Source organism: Notechis scutatus, chromosome 1, assembly GCF_049901735.1.
Source record: "Notechis scutatus isolate UNSWTSFEM ecotype Mainland chromosome 1, rNotScu1.2, whole genome shotgun sequence".
Taxonomy (NCBI): Eukaryota; Metazoa; Chordata; class Lepidosauria; order Squamata; family Elapidae; genus Notechis; species Notechis scutatus.
The window spans coordinates 162,577,897-162,604,746 of record NC_142009.1 but is presented as its reverse complement, the minus strand read 5'-3'; the positions used below and the strand labels follow the sequence as shown (position 1 = coordinate 162,604,746).

Sequence of the window (26,850 nt, the reverse complement as noted above, 5' to 3'; positions counted from 1 at the left end):
CAATAAAGATTTCTGATCATTGAAAAAACTTTTTTTCCCTGTAAGTGGGAAGGGAGAGGAAAATAATAAGAGTAAGATTTGGCTGGAGGAGACTGCTTGGAATTTTTAAAGAATCTAAAGTTAAACTGTAACAAGACTTCTAAAAGATACATTTTAATTGGAACTTTGTAACTGAATTGCAACCCCAGGAAGAGAAAGTCAAAAAAGAAGAAAGTGTTAAATGAAGCAGTTTTTGTGTATTTGGACTGCTTGGTGACTCTGGGACTTTTGGAAATTATATTTCGATTATTAAAAACACTTGGGTGGTTGTTTAATTTTTTTTTTACAATGGCATCACTTGTGGATGAACTGAAAATGGAATTTAAAAAATATAAAGAAGAGGAACAAGAAGGAAAGGGCTCTTTTGGCTCCGTTTTTCATTTTTTAGAAATGGCAATTTCTACTTATGAGAAACTACAAGAACAAGAAGATTGGGACAAAGAAGAAGCCATCTTTAATGAACAAATAATTTTATCTGGGGAAGAAAGGGGAAAGGGGGGAAAGAGAATGGAGAATTTAAGACCTAAAAAGCAACCAAAAAAGGGAAAAATAAGGTGAAAAGTGGATATAATGTCAGAAAGCAACAGAAAAGAGGAATACAGAAGAGGGAAATGGAGATGGAGAGACAAGGGGGTAAAAAGGGCAAAGTGAAAAAGCAAGGGAGGAAGGAAGGGAAGAGAAGCTACAAAGGTTTGAAACAAGATGTAAAGAAACAGGATTTATTTAGAGATAATGGGTAAAAATATAACTGAAAAAGAGATTCTGCAAAGGTACATAAGACTGTATTGTTGTATTTGTATTAGAAATAATGTTAGAAAATTGGAATAACATGATTATAAAATGGGATAAAATATTCAATGTAATTCAGTGAAACTTTTTTTTTTTCTTGAACAAAATAAATGAAATGAAATATGAGAGAATTGAATTAAGAAGGAATGAGAATATTTTAATTTAAAATATAAGTGAAATGGGGGGAAGTAACTACGCAAAATTTATAACTGTTCCCATAGAAGCATGATACCTGTTTGAAAAGGAATGTGTAAAATGTTTAAGACTTAAATGAATATTAATTTTAACGATAGAGTTCAATTGGTATGGATTGTTGTTTTTAATTATATTATATATTTATAATTTTTTCTTTTCTTAAAATAGCTTTAGAACGTACTAAGCAGAATCCGAATGAAAGTTATGTATTATATTAAGTGTTAAATTTAGGGGAAAGATATAAAGGCGACATACTCCAATCAGTGATAACAGGAGAAATTTTGTGTTAATGAGAAAAGATAATAGACAGTTGAAATAGGACAGACAAAGGATATAAGTATAATGATTTAAATTAAGATGAAATAAATAAAATAGAATTAAGAGAGTGAAAAGAGGGGAGAAGCTATAAAGAAAATCTAGAATGGTAATAAGATATGGAATGGTATATAAAAGTGAGCATGAATTTGAATTTATGTCTGTACGAAGAGATGTAACCCGGGATCAAGCTGCTTTCCAAAAAGATGTTTTATGTTTTTTATGCTTTGTGTTTTGTTTGTATATGTTTGTTTTTTTAAAAATTAATAAAATTTTTGGAAAAAAAATAGAAACTAGAGTGCTGTCTTTGATTAAAGCCCTTTACACAAGTATGTGTTTGAGGGTGCAGTATGGAGTTTATGGGCTGCTGACTAACAGTGTTCACATAAATAAAGGGGTAAGACAAGGGTATATCCTGGCCCCATTATTATTTAGTTTATATATCAATGACTTGCCAGGATTAAGGATCCCATGGTACACATGCTGATGATCCTAAATACATACTGTAACAGCTTGCTCTATGCTGATGATATGATTTTATTATCATATTCACAAGTAGGATTACGTAGACTATTAAAAAAATTCAGCTCTTTTTGCCAGGATAACTCCCTAACCATTAGTAAATCTAAATAAAAAAATCATGGTGTTTGGAAAACATCATCAAAGATATAGATGGCAATTAGATAGTGAACTAATTGAACATATTAACATCTCTGTATATTTAAGCGTAACTTTTTCCAAGACTGAATCTTGGACTTGCCCTCATCAGTGGAGTACACTTGGAGCAAAAGCTCATTTGAATTTACTGCTTAAACTAAAGATTCATAGTTTCCCAGGGTCCCTAGCCCCAGTAAAGTATACAAAGTTAAGGTTACGCCTGTGCTCTTGTATGGAGCAGAGATTTAGGGTCTATACTCAACCAGAGTCCTAGAACAAACACAGTCCCAGCATTTGAGATGTATTTTGGGTGTACATTCAAGAATATCTGCTGCTGCAGTTAGAGCTGAATTGGGAATTCATACAATTCATGCACTATCCAAAATTATAGAGCATATAATTAATTACTGGCACAAAGTCAATGAAATGAAGACTCATAGACTCCCCAAATTATGTCTACTAGAGCACATAAAATCACAATCACAAATCTTCTGGATCACTAAACTAACAAATTTTGTAAGAAGCTTTGGCCTTCCTGTCTCTTGCGTAGCAGGAGAACGATTTTAAAAAAGAGCTACCGAAAGAATCAAGGATATAGAAACGCAAAATGACATAGCTATCCTTGGTAAGGTGGGTAACGTGAAATGGCTGGGCAAATACAAAGATACTTTTCAAAAAGACAGCTATTTGAAGCGACAACTGCCAAAACATCTTAGGGAGATATTTATGCAAATATTTATGCAGATATTTATGGTCAAATATGGGAGATTCCATTCTATACCTTACAATGAACATCTCTGCATTTGCAGAGCAGCAAAGGTAGAAGACCTGGCTCACATCCTATTTGATTGTTGCCTGTATAAGAGGGTGAGACAGGTACCTCGGTCTATACGCCAAATTAATGACCCATTGGGACCCCCATATTGAAATATGTATGTATACTTATGTATGGCCAGAATCTGAAAATAACATTTAACACAGCACAGTACTGAAGCAAAATGGTTCGGTTGAGATTTGTATATGTGGGACTGATTAGTTTCAAATTTAATAATAAACTAAAGTGATTTTATATATTTCTTCTTTCTTCCTATTACTCTTTTTTACAGAGCTTATCCTGCTCCTTTTCTCTTGACTTAGAATTTGTTACCTAAACCAATATTTATTTCTGCAGTTCCCAATGTGGTGGCAGCATGTACCAATGTGCCTGTAGAGATTGTTCCTGGCACTGGACAGAATTCATGTTCCTTTTAAAATTCATGCTCCTTTAATTAAAAAAGGGAGGGTGGAAAGGCTAAATATCAGGCAGCATAATGGGTGAAAATAATGAAAAACAACTTATTACACAAATGGTGCCAATGGGAATAGTCTGAGTTCTATGTTAATTGAATGCATTTCTGAGGCAAGGAATTGTTGGTAAGAGAAAAGCTACATCTACAAGAACTAAGAAAAACTTATTTGAATGGTATCTTGAGAATCTCATCCAGAAAGCTATATATTGTATCTTATAAGGGAGGCTGAAGCCCAGGAAATAGTGCAATGCCTGCTGCTGAGTCTGAGAGGAACATGAAGTATGTGGAAGCATCCAATAAACATGTAAATACCAAAGTAATTGGCTGGATTAAGTAATCCAAAAATAACAGTCTCAAAATATGCACTGGATAAGGAGAAGAAACAGGAAGAAATAGACAATGCAGAAAAATGAATATTGTATGATATAATGTCCAAAAGAAGAAGGTTTGGATCCAAAGATTTGAAATTGTGAAGAAGAAATATATTCAGGAAGAAATGATTTAAAAATAAAATAAAATAAGATACTGAAAGAGCAATAGTTCTTACAAGGTTTAAAAAATGGGGAAATCCCAGTAGGTAGTGGGGATACATGCAAAGCTCTCTAACATGCTGAAGAGAAAGGCAGATATATACCAAAAATGGGATGAAGGCAACTTAAGCAAACAAGAATATAAGACAGTCTCTTCTATAAGAAAGAATAGGAACACTTTCACGAAGACTAAAGCTCAGAATATGCTGAGGTTTGCATTTTCCTTAAAAATAAAAGAAAAGCCACAGAGTATAAGGAAGAGAAAGTGGTGAACTAGTAATCAATGATAATGTGAAGGAAAAACATTTAACTCCTGTTTTGTGACATAGCTATGATCCTAGGGAAAGGGGGGAATTAAAGCTTCAAATAGGCAAGGATACGAGAGAATTAAGCTAATTTAAATGAATTCAATTTTTTAGGGCGAGCTGGATCACATCCTGCGATTCTGAATGAGCTAGCAGAGTTAATACTAGAATCACTCTTGATTATCTCTGAGAACTCCTGGAAGACTGGTAGGGCCCTGAGAGATTAGAGGAGAGCAAATGCCATCCCTTTTTGAAAAGGGGGAAGAAGCAGAATTGGGGAAATAACAGGCCTGTCAGCTTGAAGTCTATACTGGACAAGGTCTAATTAAGCGGCATGTTTGTGAGCTCTTGCATAGGCAACATGCAATTAATAGGAGACAGCATGGGTTTGTTACAAACATATCATGCCAAATTAATTTTATCTTCTTTTTATAGAGTTATTAGTGTAATAGATCAGTCATGCAGATTAAAGGAAAAAGACTGAGTTAATGGCAAACAGTTAATATTTTCTGCTGCTGAGTTCTTCTTGTATGGATTTCCATTTTCCTGGACTTCAAACGTTCACTAAACAAATAGTTGTAAGTCGAGGTCTACCTGTAACCAAAACTAACATGGGATAAATTTGTATTAAGTGGATCCTGAGCCAGGAATGACCAGTGTGTCTTAAATTAACCTGTTTAAAATATCATGAGAAGCAAGTCCATTAGTTTTAAAAAATGTTTCCTGTTCTGTTCTAGACCATGGTGACTTCATATAGAGAAGTTTTTGCCACTGCCTTATGCTGATTTTTTCAATTTTTTAGTTTGGCTAAAGTTGAGATTTCCTGATGCTCTTCCCATCTAAGTACTAAATTGGCCTCTGTCAGCTTAGGAGCAGTGGTGGGATTCAAATAATTTAACAACTGGTTCTTCCTAATGACCAGCTGAGTGGGCATGGCCAATACTACATCGCTCATGTGGGTGTGCCTGTATGGGCAAGGCAGGAGTTGGGGAGGGAATCCTGGGGTCTCTGGTGGGTAGGGTGGGAGCGGGGCAGGAAGAAAGATCCAATGTGTGTGTGTGTGTATGTGGGGGGGGACGGGACTTTTGTTTTTTCAAAAGTCCAGAGGACGGAAAAAGATAACGTTGTGCCAAAGAAATCCCAGGGCAGGAGCAAGGAAAGAAAAAATAATCCTTGCTCTGAAAAGGGAGTATCCTCCCAAGAAAGCAAAAAAGTCCTTTCCAAGCAGGAGGCAGTGCATGCTGATCCACCAGGGAAGCGGCGCACCTTTTCCTTTGCAAGTGAGTTATTTAGCATCATAAATAACTGTGAGAACCGGGCTCACCAAGTAGTGCCAAAGTGTCCTGCGCAGCTTCTCTAAAGATTGCTTACGAGCTAGCCTGCCAGGCCTTTCCTTAGAGAGGATCTCCTGCAGATCCGCTCGGCAAGGGATCTCATTATAGATCAGGGTTGAGTTGGAGGCTGGGGTGGGTGCAAATGCGCGGCGTCCCGGAGGGTTGCAGCCATCCCCCCACTTGCGGGTTGCATCGCCAAGTGGTGGCCCAGGTGGCTTCCCTTCCTGCCTTGGAGGCGTCCTGCTCATCAACTGCTGGTGGGTGTCACCAGCAATCCAGTCAGTGAGCTTGAGCACCCACTGATGAAAAGGCCCAGCAGCATATGGAGGGCGGGGAAGAGCAGTACCATTGTCACCTTTGCTACTTCTCCCGCCTTTCCCGCCCGTTGGTAGCCAGCCAGAGGAGGGTGGAAGAGAAAGGACGAAGGAGCCTGGGAAAGCAACCCTGGGTGGCTTAGTGGGAAAGGAAGAGAGCGCTCCTGTGCATGTGCAGAGAGTTGCAGGGTGACGTCCAGGCTCTGAAAGGGCTGGTGTGCTTTTCCTGCTTCTGTTGCAAATATATATAGATATATCATCTGCTGAAGAAGCCAGGGTCTGAGTTTCCAACGAAGCATGTTCATAGTTGTCTCTTCTGTTATAGTAAGGAGGTCTAGGAGGGTCCCTATTCTCTTTTCCCCCCAAGTTTTTTATTTTTATTTTTTTAAATACATATTTATGCGAACGGTGTGGATCCAGGTCTTTTAACATTTCAAAGCAAACATGACCATATTTACACATTCCTACTATTAGCTTTCTTCAGTATTCTCATACATTACTTTATATCAATTACTACATTCTTAATATCATTTTAGTACATATTTATTGTAATTGCCATATTTGCTCATTTTATCAAGTTATATTCTTCAAATCATCATTCATAAATCCATTTTAATTTGTATTATCCCATATTTCCCCTTTTTGACTGTTAATTTTCCCACCCTTAAAATTTTAATACAAGATCCCTTTTTAATCATCTACTTTGTAAAATGCCTTGCTGAACTCTAAATATACTATGTCCACAACATTTCGCTGGTCACTTTGTCAAAGAATGAAATTGGCATGATCTGTTTTTAACAAACCTGTGCTGGCTTCAAGCTATAACTTCTAGTTATAACTTTATTTGTTCCCAGATGTTTACATATCTGTTTTTTGATTATTTTTTCCAGAATCTAACCAGGTATTGATGTTAGGCTGATTGGTCTGTTTTTCCCCTTTTTCATTAGACACAATTCCCTGAAAATATTCTGAAATTATTGTTTAGTCAGTTCTTGCTGTGATGTTAATCTACAAATTAATATTTGTTGGTAAATATCAATATCAATGACAATATCAATATACTGAAGAAACAGATTACTGTATTGATCTCATTACAATGAGTTTTGTGCAAGACAACTCTATGTATAAGTAAAAATAAGCTGTTACACATTTCTGCATCAGAACTCCAACAATATATGATATTGTACTCCAAATCCTTGAATTTGTGATAACAGAAATGATGATTCAACTTTCCATATTTTTTTTAGTTTGTTTAAAACTGTTCTCTGTACGGAAGCAGCTTTGATTCCATCTGTCTTAAAGAAATGTTTACAGACTCTTATGGTAACTGTGTTACAGATAGGGAGAGGTTAGGGAAAGAAAGAATGGTATCTCACCGGCATTCAATAAACCACTGGCGAATCTGGTCTTGGAGGGTTTCTTTGATGTCTGGTCCTTCAATTTCTTTCACTCGTTCTTTGATGCTTACTAGAGCTTTCTGGAAGTCTGATTCATATTTCTCCTGAATTTCACACCTTAAAGTATCAACTTTCTGGGCACGTAATAATGAAGCACTAGGTCTCTGGAAATGGGGAGGTGGGATCTGAAAAACAGATATTGCATATGTTGTATTTCCAGTTTTATAAACACAGTTATTCTATTATTAACTTCAGAGGAAACTAATTCAGCTTTGTTGATGCTATTATTATCCAGCCTGAAGTGGATATAGCAACTGACTTTTATTTGACCATTTATATGCCTTGATCAGGATAATAGATGACAAATACCGTATTTGCCGGCGTATAAGACGACTGGGCGTATAAAACGAGCCCCCAACATTTCCACTCAAAATATAGTTTTTGTTATATACTCGCCGTATAAAGACGACCCCCCACTTGGAGGCATGCTTTTCAGGGCAAAAAGTCATCTCATACGCGGCAAATAAGGTAAGTTGTAACACTTGGGGTATTCTGGATATAATTCTTGATTGACACCCCCGCCCCTTTCCCCCAAACTTACAAAGCCACCAAAATGCTTTAGAGAGGCAGCTTCGCCTTTCTCAGGCTGGCACTCAATTCCTCTCCCTTTCTTTGTGACAGCCCCAGCGTGCGTGCCATCGGGACTCCAAGGGTGGGGGATGGACAGCTGCCAACTCTCTCTCTCTCTCTCTCTGTGTGTGTGTGTGTGTGTGTGGTGTGGAGGGTAATTCCGGCTATCTCTGGCCTCCGCTCGGTTTTAAAGTCGCTTGGCCGGTTCCCAAGTCGCAGCGCGCGCTGGCCGGGAGACGCGGCGCCGGGTGGCAGCTCGGTGCATGGGAGGCGGATCTTTCTCTCTTAAGCGGGGAGGGGAGGAGGGGACAAGAGGAGGGACGGGACAGGGGCGGGAGGAGGTTGCTCGCCTTCTTCCACCGCCCACCGGACCCTTTTCTTCCCAAGGGGACCCTGGAAAGCAGCTCGGGAGCCGGGTGGCCCTGCCCAGCGGGGTCCCATCAGGAACTTCCCGAGGACACCCCCGCCCCAAGCACAGCCCTCCCGGTCTTTCAAAGAGGGAGGAGAAGCGGGAGGAGCAAATTGCCGCCCCCGCCCCGCTGCCCAGAAGGAGGGGTGCCACAGTCCACCCCCACCACCTTCTCCCCCCACTCCCCGGGCCATTACGCGGCTCGGGGCTAGCTGGGAGAAGCGGCCCCGCCAGAGACTCTCCGCTCCACCCCCACCCCACCTCCAGATTGGCCTCAAGCGCCCGAGCCGGGCGGAGGGTGGGTGGGTGGGTGGGTGGGAGGAGGAGGAAGAGAGACTCGGCTGGGCTTGAAGGGGCTTCGCAAGTTGAGGCATGTTTTTCAGGGCAAAAAAGTCATCTTATACGCCGGCAAATACGGTACTTAGAAGATTGCTGTTTTTATTTCTCCTATTCCAATTCTTATTTTACCTTCAGTGTTTCAATTAGGAATGATTTCATATTCTACATTAGTTTCTTACTTGGGAACTCTTAAAGATTCTGTAAATGATACCGAGAGCTCACATACCTCATTTAACTCAAACAAAAAGATAGTTACTATGATATGTAGCAGATTCATTTATTATTATTATAACAATAGCATTTAGACTTATAAACCACTTCATAGTGCTTTACAGCGCTCTCTAAGAGATTTACAGAGTCAGCATAGTGCCCCCAACAATCTGGGACCTCATTTTACCGACCACGGAATGATGGAAGGCTGAGTCAACCTTGAACCGGTCTGAATTGGCAGTGAGCAGTGTTAGCCTACAATACTACATTCTAATCACTACCCCATTGTAGCTCCTTATACATTATTTTGATTTAGAACTGTCTTTCTGTTCATATGGCATTCATAGATCAATAGTAGAAGATTTGTTTGCACACAAAGAATCATATGTTCAATAAGTAGTATCTACTTCAAGGCTAGGAAATACCTTTGTCTGAGACTTTTTACTGTTGTCAATTAATGCAGACAGCCTCATATAGCTGATTCTGTGTAAAACAGCTTCATTTGCTCAGCAGACATAAACCAAGTAATTTATTTTCCATATTAAGTCAATTAATAGGCAATTCTCATACAAAAATGAGGATTTAACTACCAGTACATTTTAACTAAATCCTTGAATCATGCTGATATTTTATAACTGATCCCACCAGGATGGTTGGAACTACATGTGTACCTTCTAATGCTGATTTATAAATCAGGCGCAGTATTCTTTCCCTTTCTGATAATTTCAATGTCACTGTGGCAAATTTGGGTTTATTTCAATCAAAGCTCCCTATTTTCTAATTCTGTTTTGGGGATATACATCTGCCACCTCTAATACAAAATTTCTGATATTTCTTATAAAAACCTGTATTTCTTATACTGAAAATATCTAAGAGATTAGATTATATTTAATAATCTGCCCGTCCAAGCAAGATCTGGAAGAGAGACCCTAGTGAAGGTCTCATTTCCAAGAGAGTTCCATTTACAGAGATCCTACACCAGGGTCTTCTCTTATGGAATAACCTGTCTCCCTCTTTTCTAGTAGTTTCCATGAAGAAGTAAAAATGTAGCTCTGGGAGAACATTTGGGAGATGTTAAGTGATAATAAACTATTCAAATTACACAGTACTATTTTAATGTATACTACAGAGCAGGGGTGTCAAATCAAGGCCTGTGGGCTGCTTAGATCTGGCCCCTGGGGCTGCCATGGAAACAGTGAAGGATCAGCCCATGTTGTCTCTGCCTGCAAAAGCAGAGCACAGGAGGGCTGCACACGGCCCTCCCAAGCTCCGTTTTCGCTGGCAGAGGGTTGCAGGAGGCCATCGCTATCGGAAATGGAGCTTTCATTTTCTTTGGTAGAGCGCTGGGGCCACCACAGGCACCGTCAACATGAGTGATATCAAGCTGGCCATGCCCACCTTGGCAATGCCCACCCCTGCCCCCAAGGTCAAACACAACTCTGATGTGGCCCTCAATGAAATCGTGTTTGACACTCCTGCTATAGAGGCTTCTTCTTCCTAGAATTATTCCCACATTATGGCAGGGGCCGCTTGTTAGCAAAGCCGTCTCCATCAGGGGCAACGGCTACATATTTCATATTCTCCTTGATGCGATCCATCCACTTTTTCTTGGACATGCCATGGGGTCACTGACCATCAGGGTCCAGATGCATGGATGTTCTTGCCACCAAGTCTTCTTTACTGCATACCATGTGCCCATACCATCTAAGTCTTCCAAATGTATACTATAGAGTTGAGGGTGGAGGTTGGTTCTCCGAGCTTGTGGGTTGGTTTCTGAACATTTCATTACCAGGCTAGGTAACATCTTCAGGGGAGTTTAGGGGATGTTCGTGTCAGTATTCTTCTGCTTATAATTTTCTGCTTGTATGGTAAGTCTTGTGATGGGGAGGTCACATGAGATGAGGGTCTTATGCTGGGTCTTGTGCTGGGTCAGGTGTGGGTTACATCAGGTGAGTGTCTTGTAATGATGATGGGGAGGTCCTGTGTTCTGACCCAAACCTTGTTCCAAGGAAACAAACACCAAACAGAGGTAAAAGCAAAACCTTTTAATGCTTCTATGAGAATTCTGTTCATTCACAGTTAAAGGGCTATGAAAACAATTTGTCTCTGATAAGAATGACCCTTGCCAAGGTTGTGCAAGGCTGCCAAGAACACTAGATTTAAGTTGCCAAGAAATATTCAAAAACAAAAAGTCTCCAAACACAAACCAGGATAGTCCGAACGTCCACAAGGCTTGAAGTGCAAGAACGTCTTCGCTTCCTGCAAAGAATCCCGGTCTCTTAGGTTGGTTTTTATCTCTTAAGGGAGGGGCCATTACCTTGCAGCCTTACTCCCAAGTCGCCCGTGCTGCTGCAGCTGCTCTTTCCTTAGAGCAGCCCTCCACACATGGCACTTGGCACAGGCTCCTCGGGGTCCTCTGCATCACTGCTGCCAGCCTCCACAATCTCCAAAGGCAGCATTCCACTCCCTGATGGTCCTGGCCCCATCCCTGCATCACACACAGGCCCCTCATCTGAGTCCTCGCTCTCCAAGGCCTCAGCCGTCCGCACCTGCTGCCGGCGAACCACAACATCATGTCAGGTGAGGGTCACTGGGAGGTGAAGTGCTGGTTGCATGAATTGATTGAGGGTCGGTGCTGTTGCTGGTTGATTGTACAAGTGAATTCTGAGGAGTTCGTAGGTTGGTTATAGGTCTATGTGTCTGTTGATGGAATTGCTTGTGAAATGCCAGGCTTCGATGAACTCATGCGTGTGGCGGGTGATAGCATGGCTAATGATTTTAGTATTGTTCCAATCAAATTAATGCTGTTCAATGTCAGTGTGGGTAGAGATTAGGGATTTGGGAACCTGGCATTTGATTGCCAGCTGGTATTCATTTATTCTGGTTTTTAGTCGATGTGATATTTGTCCCACATATAATTGGTTGCAATTGTTACAGTTAATTTTGTAAATTACATTGCTTCTTTCATCCTTCTGTATCTTGTCTTTGGTTCTGGATAATTCCTAGAAGAATGTGGCTGTGGGTTTGTGGGATATTATTATTCCTAGAGGTTGGAGAATTCTGGCTGTCATTTCCAACATCCTTTTTGTGTATGATAGGGTTAGTTTTTGTGAGGTGGTTGGCTGTGTGTTGCATTGTGGTTTAGGTGCTTTGTCTGAATACAAAGTTTTTTTGGATAGCCGTTGCATAGAAAGACAGCAAACAGCCTTTTCTCTTCTGCTTTTTCTAATGTTGTGGTGCTACATTAACTAGTTAAAGAAACACACTATCTACTCAACAACATACTCCCTGGCATCAAATACATATGTGAAGAGGAAATGGACAAGATTTCCATTCTGCGACATTGACATGAAGAGACTAGACAACAGAGGACTGGAAACATGCATCTACCATAAACTTATCCACACAAACCAGATCCTCAGCTTCATAAGCAACCTCCCCATTGCACACAAAAGAAGCTGCATCCAGACCCTCTTCAAAAAAGCCAGGAAACATTGCAATCACAGCATTAAGAAAAGCAGAAGAGAAATGGGGTTAGATGTTTTCTTACTATTTTTTTTGCCTATTTTGACTTGCATTCCTAAACTTATGCTGTCCTTCCCCCACACACCATGGGTGCAAGGCATCTGTATTAAGGCTTCCGAGCTGAATTGGTATTTCCCAGCCAGCACCAGCTCAACCCCATTGAATTCCACAGGCTACTCAAATGAAGCCTAATTAGTCCTCAAGGCAAAGGCAAATCTCTACAGGCAAAGGCAATGCAAGGGAAACAGTTGAAGAGACACGATCCAAAGTTCAAGGCAAGAACACACAGCAAGAAAACAGGCGCATTTTCCCAACATAGTCTCCATCTGTCTGCTGTGCTAAATAGCCAACTTCTGGTGCAGCCCATCAAGAGGCTGCCTTCTCACAAGTAATCTGGCTGACCTTTGTTGCTCCTGCCTTTTTTCTGCCCTACGTGTTCTTGGATCAGTGCAGAAGGCAATTCCTCTTCCTCATTGCTGATGGGCTACAGCTGCATGCTTTCCCCACCTGGAGCCTCAGGGCCGTCCTGCTGCAGCTGTGCTTCAGCCAAATCACTCTCAGACAGCTGCTTGGAGCCACTGACCAACTCCCCTCTTGATGTGCCTGGAACTGTTTCATCTTCCTCCGAGCTGACATGTGGAGTGGTATCTGGGGAAGCATCCAACGGAGTCATGTCTTTTACAGTACTGTTTTTGTTAGGTTGGACTATATTTTAGTTTTGTGTAATGCAAAGAATGGATTAAGCAGTTCCCATTTTTGCTGCCCATTACCTCTATGCCATCTTCTTCCTTTAGTAGACTGATAATTTCCTTGACTTTTATCTTGTTTTTTATACATTGAAAGGTGACAGGCAACAGAAAGCAGTCCCCCTTTCTGCTACCCGTTACCTCTACGCCACCTTCTCCTTTTAGTAAACTGATTGTTTCCTTGACTTTTATCTTGTTATTTATATATTGAAAGAAACTTGAAAGAAATTTTTAAAATTATTTTTGACATTGTTTTTTTTCTGTCAGTGGTATTGTGCTAGACTGGGTGGTATTGTGCTAGACATTCATCATTTCATTTTTCAGAGTTTCCCAAGCTTCTTGAGTTGCTTTCCCTTTTAAGAATTTCATCCATGGAATCCTTCCCAAGCACTCTCTTAAGTTTGTTGAAATCAACTCTCTTATAGTCTAAGATACTAGTTTGACTTCGTTCTATTGCTTATGTCTCCATTATGTTGAATTCCAATATAATATGGTTACTGTGTCCCAAAGTTCCTGCAACTTCAACACCTTTTATCATTTCATCCATATTAGTAAGAATTAAATGAAGTGCAGCTGACTCTCTAATTCTCTCCTCTATTTTTTGGATGATAAAGTGTCTGCTAAATTCATCAGGAACCTGTTTGATCTCCACTTGGTGCAGTTTGTCTCCTAGTTGATGGCAGGTTAGTTAAAAGCCCCTATTACTATCATAGTGCTCTTCCTGCACTTCTTAGCCAGCTGATTAGAAAAAAAATTCTCTATTTACTCTGATTTACTCTTATATATAATACAACACTACTCTTTTATTTATAGTTGTACAGTGTCTAACATTAGGTAACTAACAAAGACTTAACAAAGCAATGCTGATTATTATATTCTTTTATTTAAGATCATCATACTTTCTAGGGTTGAGGATGAAAAAAAATCAAACATCATGCACAAAAACTACTCCTGCATGTTGATAGAAGATATTTATATACAGTTGACCATCTTCTCCTCTCCCTTCAGCTACCTTTTAGTAGTAGAAGCAATATGTCTTTTAAATCCATCTCTTGTCATCCTCCTGTATTTTTATTCTGAGTTAGGAGGCATTATTTAAAATTTTGACAACATGCCATGTTATGCAGATTGACAAGTGTGCCTCAGTAAAATAAAAGACAGAGTCCAGGTGTATTGGTAAGCCAATGCGTTTACTCAGCTGAATAAAGATAGGTCCTTCCTAAGAAGGAACTTTGAATACAGTGTGAGGCACACATTTATATATTTCTTTGCTTTCACTTAGTTACATATAAGAGGAAGCTGACACACAACAGGTAAGGTATAGAAATATAGAAATTATAAAAACAGTCAAGCACGCCTTTTGTGGTTCTGATCACATGCCTGTGGTTTCTTTAGGGACTTTCCATGACCTCAAAGTACTACTGAGGCCTGAACATTAGCCTCACATCTTAACATATGAGCAATCATGAAATTCATCAGATTCCTGATCAACAATGGGCTTTTCATAAAAAGGCTGCCTTTTGGAAGTTGCAACATCTGCTTAGCAGAAGGCAAATAGGTAATGTTACTTCTTCTTACCCTTTCTAATTCTGATATAAATGCCCTACCATATTTGTCTGTGTATTTATTTGGTTAATATTCTATGTTTTGTTTAAGGTAGCCTACATTATACTTTCTCGTCCCAGTTTCCCTCACAACAATATCCCTGCAGAGTAGATTTTGGCTGAGAAAGCATAATTGGCTCACTGTCACAAAGTTAATCCCTGAAGGTAAGAATATACAAGAGTTTGGGTCTTCCTACTTCTAGTCCAGCACCTTCACCATACGCCCATACTGTCTTTCTTTCTAGGTGGTTGGGTGCATTTGAAATAAAGCATTAAGTCAGCCAACATTTATGGAGTTTTAGGAAGCTGATGTGGATTCATATAGAGATGATTTATTATATAAATAAGGACACTTAATATGTCAGGGTTTGTTTTTTTTTAAAGCCAGATGAGCCAAGAACCTTGCCAGATCCATTACTGCCACTCTGTTTTCTGGCTCCCACTCTTAGTTGATTCAGATACAGAAATTTGCAGTATCAACATGTTGTCTCTTTTGCATAAAGATTTGCTCTTAACAACTGTCTTGCATAGTATACTTTTTCAACTCTCATTTTATATTAATCAAGAGTTAAATTTAATTATTATTCAAATAAAAAGACATTTAAAGATTTACCATGCCTAGAAATACCATTTCTTCTTCTCTAATTTTCAAAGTTTTCTTCCACTGGGTGTGTCCACGCCAAATCTGTATTGTAAAATCAAAAGGTATTTAATTGCCCTATTTACAGTTTCTTTTACTGCAACAAGGGAAAAAATAAACAAGAAATTGAAAGTAAATTGTATAAATTATGTAAACAGAATAAGACTAATTTCCCTCTTTTCTTCTCAGTATATGGTATAAAATAATTTGGAGAATATTCTAAGTTGGATCTTTTGACTTATTTGCAGACTTATTATTATTCAATTAATATTATAACATTTCTATTTCCTTTCATACAATTTTATAGACATAATATACCCAAATTGAACACAACAGAGAACTGCTTCCGCAAAAAATGAGCCTACACATGTACCTAAAAAGCAAGACTGATGGAAATAAGTCACACTTGTAAGAAAACAACCAAGACCAAAGTCCCTACTATTTACTCTAGCCCTGAACTATCGCTTTCATAGCCTCCCCCTGGAAGAAAATATACAGACACTTACAAAAGAGCATTTTATCAATGGTTTCTAAAAAAGAAGCACAACCTAACATTCCTGCAATATGAAGTGTTTTAAGGACTTCCAGATTTTTATGGTTAGTCCTTACCTAGAAAGGGATCTTTCCCCCTTCCAGAAAATGGCACCAAATGAAGAAGGCCCAGCAGATGGCATAAGCCTCCTTCTCCCAGACAGCCCATCTCTGCTTTGTGGCCGTTAATTTTTTTTGAGGTGTAAACACAGGGCTGCAATTTCCTCTGCTCATTTCCCCAAAGCACGATGGCCGTGACAGCCACATTGCTGGTGTCTGCCTGGATTACGAAAGGCTTTTCCAAGTCTGGGTGTTTTAACACCAGCTCCGCAGAAAAAAGTCTCTTTAGCTTTTTGAATGCCGCTTGGCACTCTATGGTCCACTTTTAGAGTTGCCCATGTTTTGGTTTGTTTCCTGCCTTGGTTTTTTTGCAAGTTGGTGATGGGGAGAGCAATGTGAGCAAACACCAGAATAAACTGCCTATAGAAGTTGGAAAAACCTAGGAAGCTCTGTAATTGCCTGGTGGGGCCCAGTCAATAACTGCTCACAACTTTTCTGGGTCCATCTCCACTCCGTCGAGGGAGATGTGGTAGCCTAGATAGTCTATTTTTTTCTTTGTGGAATTTGAACTTTGATAACTTAGTGTAAAGCTTTGTGACATGGAGTTTTTGTTTAGGACTGCTCCGACAAGTCTCACATGCTCTGCTTTGGTTTTGGTGTAGATTAATATGTCATCAAGGTAGACCAAAACCCCCTCATACAGCTAGCACTTCATTGATCAACTGCATGAATACAATCCCTTGTAACCTGAAGGGAAGCACGTTAAACTGGAAGCACTCCAAAGGGCACTTAAAAGTCATTTTCCACTCGTCCCCTTCCCTTATTCTAACTCTGTAATAGGTTTCGCGCAGATCTAGTTTGGAGAAAATCTTCCCCTTAAGAGACGGGGGCCAGCATGCCTTTCATGAGGGGAAGCGGGTACACATTCTCCACGCACACTGCATTCAGACCCCTATAATCAACACAGAAGTGAAGAGACCCAGAACAGTACTGGGGCAGCCACTATGGGTTGAGCTGGTTGAATGAAGCCCCGGGCTACGTTTTTGTCTATGAACACGTGTAACTCCTCTAGCTCCCTAGGGGTTATGGAGTAATTTTGGCTTTGGTAGCTTAGCTCTGGGGAGGATTTCAATGGCACAGTCTGTGGATCACTGAGGGGGCAGCTCATCCGAGCACTCTTCACTGAAAACCTCGGCCAGGTCCCTGTATACTCAGGCAATGCCTTCAGGCGGTTCATCTTTCACCACAGCTGCTGCTTCCCCTTTCAGTTCACCTTCCTGCTCTTCGTCACTCTTGCCTGGCGTTGTCAGGCCCCATGGTGATCTTAGGGTTCCCTTTCTCCAGTCTATTTGAGGGTTCCCTCACTTCAGCCTAGTAAGTCCTAGAACCATGGGCCATTTCATCCCAGGTGCCACTATAAATATTAACGTCTCATTGTGGCTTCCCATAATTAATTCCAGGGGCTCAGTGGCAAAAGCCCCCGGCCCATGATGGAGTCATCCATCTGGCAAAAGGCAAAACAGGCTCGTTAGTTTCTTCAGGCAGATCCCCAGCTTCCCCACCAGAGTCAGGCTTACTAGGCTGGGAAAATAAATAACAAGACCGGGCAATGATTAAGAGCAGGAAAGTTGAAGGAAGAGACAAAGCGGCTAATTCTGGCTGTACACCAGGCCATAAGAACAAATGTATACAAAGCCAGAACTGAAAAGATAGCAACAGACAGCAAGTCTGGATAGTGGACATAGCAGTACCTAGAGACAAGAGAACGTAAGAAACACAACTAGAGAAAATAACAAAATACAAAGAACTGCAAATAGAAATAGAATGTCTATGGCAAGAGGAAGCAAAGGTAGTACCAATAATAATAGTACCCCTTGGCCCAAAACAACTGGAGCACCATTTGAACACTATTGGCATTGACAAAATTACCATCAGTCAATTGCAAATGGCAACTTTACCTAAAACAGTTTATATCCTGCAATGATACCTTTAACACTACCAAACATCAACATCTGTCTATCCCAGGTCCTTGGGAAGGTCGATAGGTTGATAAAAATTTCAAATTCAGTTTAAACATCTGGCTGACTGTACAACGAACCAGTAATAATAGATTTCTTTTTCAGAAGTATAGTAAACACTCTAAAATTAGTGTAATTTCCAAGTTAGTTCAAATTTTGTGTGGAATTCTCATAAATATTTTTATTAATTTTTATTATTTTTTATGTGGTTCTTCAATTCTGAAAACAGGTCTGAAAACAACACAATTATACATTTGTCAATTTTGGTTTCCTGAATCTTGAGTTATGCATATATTTTGAGGTACTAGATTTTGGGTGCATATTCAAGAAGTATTAAAGGAATATGTAATTCACTGTGTTGCTGCAAGTGCAGTGAAAATAATGCTTCATTAAAACGATTGTTTAATCCCCCCCCGGGTATAACAGGTACACTATTTCCCCAAAAATAAGACCCGGTCTTATAATTTTGGGGGGTCCAAAATAAACACTAGGGCTTTTTTGGGGGGGGAAACACAATTTCAGGGTGATCAGCCCGGCTAGGTGTCCCGCCTCTTGTGCATGCACAAGAGGCAGCAAGTGAGTGGGGATGATGGTATCCAGCAGCAGCTACAGCCTGCTGTACTCTTGGTCAGCACACTCAGATGCGGGGGGAGGCAGCCAATCTGGACGTGCTGCGTGGGCCAAATCAGTGGGCCAGAGTGGGCAAGAGGCCACGGGAGGCTCATCTTTACGCAGTGGCACCAGCAGCAGACAGAGGCAGAAGTGCAAGGCAGAAGGCAGCTGATCCCACCATGCTGCATGGACCACAGGCAACCCGAGAAATGCAAAGATAAGCCTCACTTGGCTGCCTGCCTGCTCTGGCCCAACTCTTGGCTTTCCTGCAGCCCACGAAGCGCATCCGGATTGCCTGGATCCCCCCATACCTCTGCCTCCATCAGCTGTCAGTGCCTCCACATGAAGATGAGCCTCCTGTTGCCACCCGCTGCCTGGCCCACCAATCTTTGGCTTTCCCACAGCCCTCACAGCAGGTCCAGATTGTGTGCTTGCACCCTTCCTTTGCCTCCTCCTGCTGCTTGGACAGGTAATCAACTCACCTGTGGTGTGTAGCCCATATGTGCTTGCCACCTCCTGTGCTGACCACCCCAACCCTCTTCACTAGGGCTTATTTTTGGGTTAGGACTTATTATTAAGCCCTATCCCAAATTAGTGTTAGAAGCACTTAAAAATCAGACTAGAGCTTATATTTGGGATAGGTCTTATTTTTGGGGAAACACAGTAAGTAGTTCAGTTTTTTTGAACTTCTTACCTGTTATATGGAAAATGTCACTTAGACCAGGGGTCCCCAACCGCCGGTCCGCGGACCGGTCCCGGTCCGCGGAACAAGTCTTACCAGGCCGCTGGTTGCTGGGCGCCGCCATCTTTTTGGTAAAAAGTGCTTCCGGTGAGCTTTTCCGGTAGAAAGCTCACCGGAAGCACTTTTTCATCAAAAAGATGGCGGCCATTCGGTGAGCTTTTCCGGGTAGAAAGCCATTTCTACCCGAAAAAGCTCACGGAAGCGTACGCCGCCATCTTTTTGACGAAAAAGTGCTTCCGGTGAGGTCACCGGAAGCACTTTTCAAAAGATGGCGGCGCCCAGTTGATGCTGGTACCGGGCCGCGGCGCCCAGCTGATGCCGGTACCGGGCCGCGCATCAAAAAGGTTGGGGATCACTGACTTAGACAATTGAAATGGATGCTCAGTACCCTTTTTATTGCTAATAATCCTTCAGTTTGGAAAAGATAAGTTAAAATTTCCAATTACTTATAGTAAGGATGCCCAACTCCCGGTCCATGGCCCGTTGGGACAAGATCTGAGCAAGTGATGGGTGAGCCCATGAAGCTTCATTTGTGCATGCACGGGATTAGATTGAGAGAATGAACCGTCCCCTCCCCCCATCCTGCCACCACTGGTCTGTGTAGCCAAAAGGGTTGGGGACCACTGAGAATTAAAGACCTGACATTACAACTTAAGAACAAACTGCTTAAAATATGTATCAATTATTACAATGAAATACAATCATCCTTTCTTGAAACTGTTGTATTATATTTTATACACATATGTATGAGAAGTAAATATGTATTTGTTGTTTTGTTTTTTCTTTGTTTAATTAAATGAAGTGAACAATAATATAAAAACAGATATGAACATTCTCCACAGATAGCACATTAAAAAAATGGAATAAAAAGCCACTTTTCAATGGAACATATTTCTAAGAAGTATGTATGTTTTACCCTTTGAATGCACATTGCAGCAGTTTCAACATCTGGACCTTTTGAACCCTGAAGCCTGGCTAATCGTTCTCTCTTTTCTTCAAGAAAGATTTGCTTCATGAATGTAGCCCTGAGTCGGCCCTGTCGAGCTCGCTCAGCTACTTGAATTATTCTAACAGCTTCTTCTAAAAGCATGACCTTCACAGGTTTTTTCTGCAATATAAAAATGAAGTTTAAGAGCAAACTCAATAGTTATTTCAAGTAAGCGCACAACATCAGTTCTGTTGACAGGTATCATTTTGACCCCAGGATAATCCCAAATATATTATTTGCTTCTTCCTACTTTGCGGTGAAAAAAATGCATCTAGAATGCTTCTTTATACTCTCAATCTTCTGTCCTCAAAGGAATGCATTAACTGAGGTCTTGTATGGCTACCCAACTTTAATAACATGATTCCAAATGGTATATAGTGGACAAAAGAACAAAGAAACCAAAACTAAAGTACATAATGCCAGCTAAAATATAAATATAGCAATTATTTGGCAACTGGGTACTAAAATGTATTCGGCCCTTTGCAGATAGAGGTATTTATCATCCTGATCTGAATACCGAAGGAAAAAAGGCATGTTTTCACTACTTTTTTTTAAAGGCCTGCATGGGGCCAACTATATATCAGGAGATTGTTCCAAAGGGTAGATGCTATCACAGCAAAGACCACTCCTCCAAAGTCCAGTAAAATTACATTGTTTTAAGGAGGAATCTAGAGTATGCCCATCTTATTAGAGCATGTGGGATGGACAAACAACACTGAATAAGGCATTCCTGGAAATAATCTGACTCTGTACCATATAAGTCTTTATAGGTGACAATCAATACCTTGAATTATATTCAGAACCTTGTAGGAAGCCAGAACAGTCACAGAATAATGTGTCATATGGCCATGCCCAGGAATGCCCCAAGCTACTGGCTCAGTTGCATTGTGGATTACTTGTAGTTTCTGGAAGGTCTTCAAAGAGAGTCCATAGAAAACTGAGACATAAGTAACCATGAACAGGATGTCCCGTTCTAGATACTGTATAGTGTATAATGATGCACAGCTATATGGATGTAAAGTAGAAAATGCTTCAAAGGGCACCTGGGCATACTTGCTGCTCATGTTGGTGCTTCCTTAAACACACACAATTTTCCCTACATTACAGCATAGCCACTCATCCCCTACTCCTCTCCATTAAGGAAAAGTCCGTGGAAAGCCAAGACTTATTTAAGGAGCTGCTAACAGATTTAGCAAAGAGTTTCCCCATATCCCTAGGAAGCACCTTTCCCACTACAGATCCAAATAGCTGCACATCCTTAATAATTTGTATGGAGAAAAAAAGATTGTTGCCAAGAATACAGCTAAAGAGAACAATAAACAGTTAATTCTAAAAGATGCAGAGAAAGTGCAGAGTAATTTAGATGGAAATAAAAGGCTGCTTTGCAAGTGAAAGAAGAAGGCTAAACAAAGAGCCTGTGCAGACTGAATGGAATGATTTGGAATAAGTGAAGAAATGATGAAAGGAGTATTTTCGAGACCGTATGGAAATGACAGTGATATGATGAGAATAAAACTGAAACGAATAAATGTTAATGTCCAAGAGACAATAGATAAAAATGATGGCATAAATTCTGTGATAAGGACATAAGGCATGGATGATGAAAACAGGAAAAATAACTGTGGCTTACTTAGGAAATGGCTGTGTGATTCATGCAATATGTATGTGAAAACTGCCTGCTGATCGGAAGAATGCTGTTACTGTTCTCCTATACAAAAGGAAAGTTAGTGAATGTAAAAACAAAGAGGTAGGGTCAACAGGGAAACCTGAACAACATCTGGGAAATCCATGTGTATATATCCATGTGTGCAAAACAAGATTTTTTTTTTCATCAAGACCCTGGTAATAACTAGAACAGGGGTCGCCAACTTTAGGACCTCAGGGACCACCAAACTCATACTTTTAAATCCCGAGGACCACGAATACAATTTTTTTTAAAAAAAAGATAATATATTTAATATAATGTTTATTTGTTATATTAAATATAAATTCTTCACGTTCCTCCAGGCCTGGCTTGCTGAGGGGGGAGAGCAGCCCTGATGTCTCTGCTGCCCCCCCACCACCACCACAGCCCCATCCATCGCTGCCTGAGGCAGGCACAGGAAAAGAAAGCGAGCAGAAACATAGCTTTTGCTTGGGCGAAAGAGCAGGGATCGGATGGCACAGGCAACAGAAAGCAGCGTTTTTCAAAGGGGGCAGCTTCTCTTCTTCTTCTCTTGCCTGTGCCTTCCTCAATCTCCACTCTTTTGCCCCAGCGAGAGCTGTGTTTATGCTCACTTTTCCTGTGCTTTCCCCAGGCAGCGGTGGCTGGGACTGGGGGGGTGGGGGAGGCAGCAGAGAGCCAAGACAGACGAGAAAACTGACAGCGCTCATGCCGCCCCATTCTGGACCTCTGAACTGGATGGTGAGTGCAGACTTGCTCACTCCGCCCCCTCCCACCACCACCAGCCGGTACTTTTCTTGCCCTGGGCTGTCCCTACAGCCCCGCAGCCATTGAAGAAGAGCCCAGGCCAGAAGAGGCGAGCTGGAAGGTGTGGGAGTGCCGCGCAAATGAGAGTAGCGCGGTGCTCCTGGACCTTCCGGCCATCTCCATCGCCACTTCAGCCTGCCTGTGCCACTAGCCCCCTCTTGCTGCAACAGCACCATCACCTCGTCCTGGCTGGTGAGGGCTGTGCTGCTTTTTGCAGGTTTGCGCTTGGCCGAAGGATGGGGGACAGTGGGTGGGCAGGCCATGTGGGCGGCACAGCCTTGTGTTCCTGCGCAGCCTGGATTAATTGCTTTTGGGCAGACATTTCTCTGTGGCCCACCAAAATTTTCTCACGGACCACCAGTGGGCCGCAGCCCACTGGTTGGCGACTGCCGAACAACATGTAGATGAATTTGTACACCTTGGAAGAATGTTTTCTTAAGATGGAAAAATGCATGAAGAAATCCTAAAATGTACAAACACTGACGCAAAGGTAGTGGGCTGTATGTGGACTGGTATGAGAAATATACTGTATTATTTTCAAAGAAACAAAAATATCTGCATAAGCCCCACTTTTCACATGGGATGATACCTGTCAAGAGAAACATAAAAGTTGTATGGAGTGAGAATGCTTTGCACCTGGAGTGCAAGTAGTAAAAGAAGTGAAAGGATCAAGAATGTATAGTTACTGAACACAGAAGTGAGTGATTGGTATGAACAAAATATGCTGAAGTGATTTGGTTATATAGAAATGAGGACTGTAAATAAAGATGAAAGTGGAACGAGTGGGTTCACAGGAAGACCAACCAGGGGTGGGATGCAAATATTTTTACTACCAGTTCTGTGGGCGTGGCTAGGTGGGTGTGGCCATGTGACTGGGTGGGCGTGGCTTCTTCTCATTTTTTGCACCCCCCCCCCTCCGTGCTCCATTTTTTAGCTTCCCTGAGGTCCAGGAAGGCTAAAAACGGAGTGGGGGGGGGCGCATCACCCCTCCGCGCTCTGCTTTTTTGCCTCCTGGGACTCAGGGAAGCCTCCTGAACAAAGGAGTAAGACAGTGAGGGGATCCCAGCACAGCTGATTGTCAGAACAGCTGATCGTTGGGAGGAAAAAAGAAAGAAATACCTTAAGGAGTGACTGGGCGGGGAGAATGCAGTCAGTGATGTCGGGCATGCGCGCAATGTCATGCATGCACGATAAGGATTGACTGGGCGGGGAGGGGAGTGGTAGGTAGGAAGGAAGGGGAGGCGGAGAGGAGCAGGGCCAGCCAGGGGCACGATTTGCCGGTTCTCCGAACTGAATCATAACAACCGGTTCTATAGAACCTGTCTGAACCAGTAGAACCCCACCCGAGACCAACCAATTTATGATTGAATGGAGCTCCCATCAAAGAAAAAGTTGAGATGTTTAAAAAACAAAAGATACTATTTAAAGATTTGTATAGGTAGGGATATGTACATACATATGGTTTAAGGGTGTTACAAATATTCATTAAGGAAAGAATTTCTGCCTAGTCCCATAATTATGATCAACATCATGACATATTTTTAAGTAAGTCATTATGATATTCAGACTTTCCTTGCTAAGCAAAATGATTATAAAGTATGATGTCACATAACTGCTTTGCTTAGCAGTCAATTCCAGTAGTTCTCATTGCAATTGTTAAGTGAGAATCAGCTTTGTGGGGAGTAGGAGCAGCAATGCGGCTGGGGGCTGCAGAGCGAATGCAGAGTGAATGGCATGAGTGAGCAGGGATGGACCCTATAGTATGGGTGGGCAGGTGCTGTGGAGTGGTGGGCACTGTGGCCCAAGTGTGGCCAAGAAGGCAACTGCCTGCCTTTTGGGATCTGCACTTGCTCTGCTGCCTGGGGGCTCCCTGGGAGAAAAACAGGCATGATATTCCCCTCTTATGGGGCCGGCCATAAGAGACCCCGCGCCGCGTGCCAAGAAATCACACACACAACACCAGCACTACACACCCTTCCTTTCCAGCCGGTCAGGTGTGGATCAGCTCCGGAGCAGGGCAGCCGCTTCCCTGGTGGCGGGGCCGAGGCCGCTGCCCAGGGAGCACCCGCTGCTTTCCCTCGCCAGGGCCGGGCAGTGGTGTGTTGCCCTGTGCCGCGTGGCCCCTGCCTGGCAGCGCGCTTCTCGGCACAAGGCAGCCGGGTTGCCCAAGGAGCCCGGCCGGCCAGGCGAGGGGAAGGCAGCGAGGACCCTGCCAGGCTGGGGCGGAAAACCCACTTGGCAAGGGGCCGGGGAAGCCTGTGGGCGGAGGACCAAGCGCGCTGGGAGGCAGAGATTCGGCCGAGGCCGTCAGACGGAGAGATGGCTGGTCTGCTCCAGTGCCGCTGCTGCCGTTGCAAAGCGCTGCCGCGGCTCTTCCTTTTTGCCTTTCCCTTCCCGAGGCAACGCGGGACTGGAGCCGCGCCGGTGGTAGCAACTCCTGACTCAGGGGGCCTCCGAGGGGAGGGGAAGAAGGAGAAGATGGGGGGGAAAGGGGGGGGCGATTCCCAAAAAAATTGGAATTCCGTTTTTGATCGGAAGAATATCATGTCTGAAAAAGCAAAGAAGCAACTTATGACCTGCTCTACTGGCTTCCCCCACTGACTTTGCTTAAGGAAAACCGGCAAGGAAGTTGCTGCAATTGTTGTAAGTGCAAGACAGTTGCATAGTGCCAAAATTGCAATTATGTGACTACCAAAATACCGTGATGGTTGCAACTTTTGAGGATCGCTCATTGAGTCCCCGTGTTCAACATCACTGTGAGTCTGAATGGTCACTGAACAAGTGGTTGCCAAATGAGGGTTACCTGTATCCCTGTTTATTATATAGATATACTTACGGGTTCATCTTCATACATTCCGGCATCCAACATAATCTGAGCAAGGATTCTCTCTCTCTCTTTTAATACTTTAATTTTCTCCTTGATAAAGTACCTTGGGATAGGGATTTCAATGTTATCCTGTTGAAGAGAAACATATATTTTTACAAACTGTGTTGGTTATACATATAGTATCTTCCTTCCTTTCTAGCTTATAAACAAAGGGCTCAGTGTTGCTAATACTAATTTGTCATTGCTAAATGACAAAAGTTTTCTATTATTCTATTATTCCTTTTATTCTGTAATTGTTGAGAGTATATGATAATATATAGCCCCTGGAAAAAATATGTCAAAGCACGGGGCTGCAAGGGGGGAGATGATAGAGGCAGCGACAGGAAGGAAAAATGGAAACCCTCTGCCCACTCATGCACATGTATGTGTGCGTGTCTCCCCTTTGCAGCCCTGCACTTTGATATTGGGGAAGAAAAGAACGGGAGAGATAAGAGAGGCTGGGATGGGAGCTTTTTGCCGCCTTCCACAGGGCTGGAGGAGCAGGGCGCAATGCAATCGGTGGCAGGTTGGGGGGAGATGTGCAGTCAACAGTCCTTTGAGCACACACCATTGAAGTAGTAACAGGTGAAAAAACAAAGAAACAAGAACTCTACAAAAAGGAGGAAGGAAGGAGATCGGAATAAGAAGGAAGGAAGGAAGGAAGGAAGGAAGGAAGGAAGGAAGGAAGGAAGGAAGGAAGGAAGGAAGGAAGGAAGGAAGGAAGGAAGGAAGGAAGGAAGGAAGGAAGCTCCCTCCCTATTTGGGAGGCTGCCTGTGCTTGTGGGCCAGAAGGTGAGGCCGCATATACACGCTGTCCAGGAGGCTGCTTGCCTGCGCTGTCTGGGAGGCAAAGTCGCATGCCTGCACTATCCGGGAAGCTGCTCACCTAGGCTGCCCAGGAGGCTACCCGTGCATGCTGGCCAGTAGGCGAGGGTGCACACCTGCAGTATCTGGGAGGCTAATTGTGCACTTTGGCTGGGACACAAGGCCTGCATGCCCACGGTGGCTGGGAAGGTGGTTGTCTGCACTGGCCAGGAAGTGAGGCTACACACCCATGCTGTCCGATAGGCTGCTAACCCACAGCAAGCACTGCAGCAGCAGCTTCGAGGGGGAGATAAGCGCAGCCGGGCGCCCCCTTGGGCTGGGCTGGGCTATGGGGTCCCAGTGGCCTGGGAGCTCGAAAGCCAGGCTGGGAGTTTGCCCTCCGCTACCCAGGGCTCCAGCAGCCCACACCACAGGGGTCCTCCACATGACCTGAGAGGGATGGCGAAGCTCCTCTGTTGGTGTAAGATCCTG

At 42.5% G+C, this 26,850-nt stretch overlaps 1 protein-coding gene across 3 annotated transcripts in view; it reads right to left on the bottom strand.

Moving 5' to 3' along the window:
* DRC11 (dynein regulatory complex subunit 11) overlaps positions 1-26,850 on the bottom strand; it is a 121,709-nt gene that overhangs the window by 59,469 nt on the left and 35,390 nt on the right. For all 3 annotated transcript variants that reach the window (XM_087949341.1, XM_087949340.1, XM_087949342.1), the window contains exons 3-6: positions 25,525-25,644; positions 20,147-20,338; positions 15,241-15,312; positions 7,144-7,349 (exon numbers count right to left, since the gene is read on the bottom strand). In XM_087949341.1, coding sequence (XP_087805467.1) covers positions 7,144-7,349; positions 15,241-15,312; positions 20,147-20,338; positions 25,525-25,644 — 590 coding nt within the window. The remainder of the gene's footprint in view (positions 1-7,143; positions 7,350-15,240; positions 15,313-20,146; positions 20,339-25,524; positions 25,645-26,850) is intronic.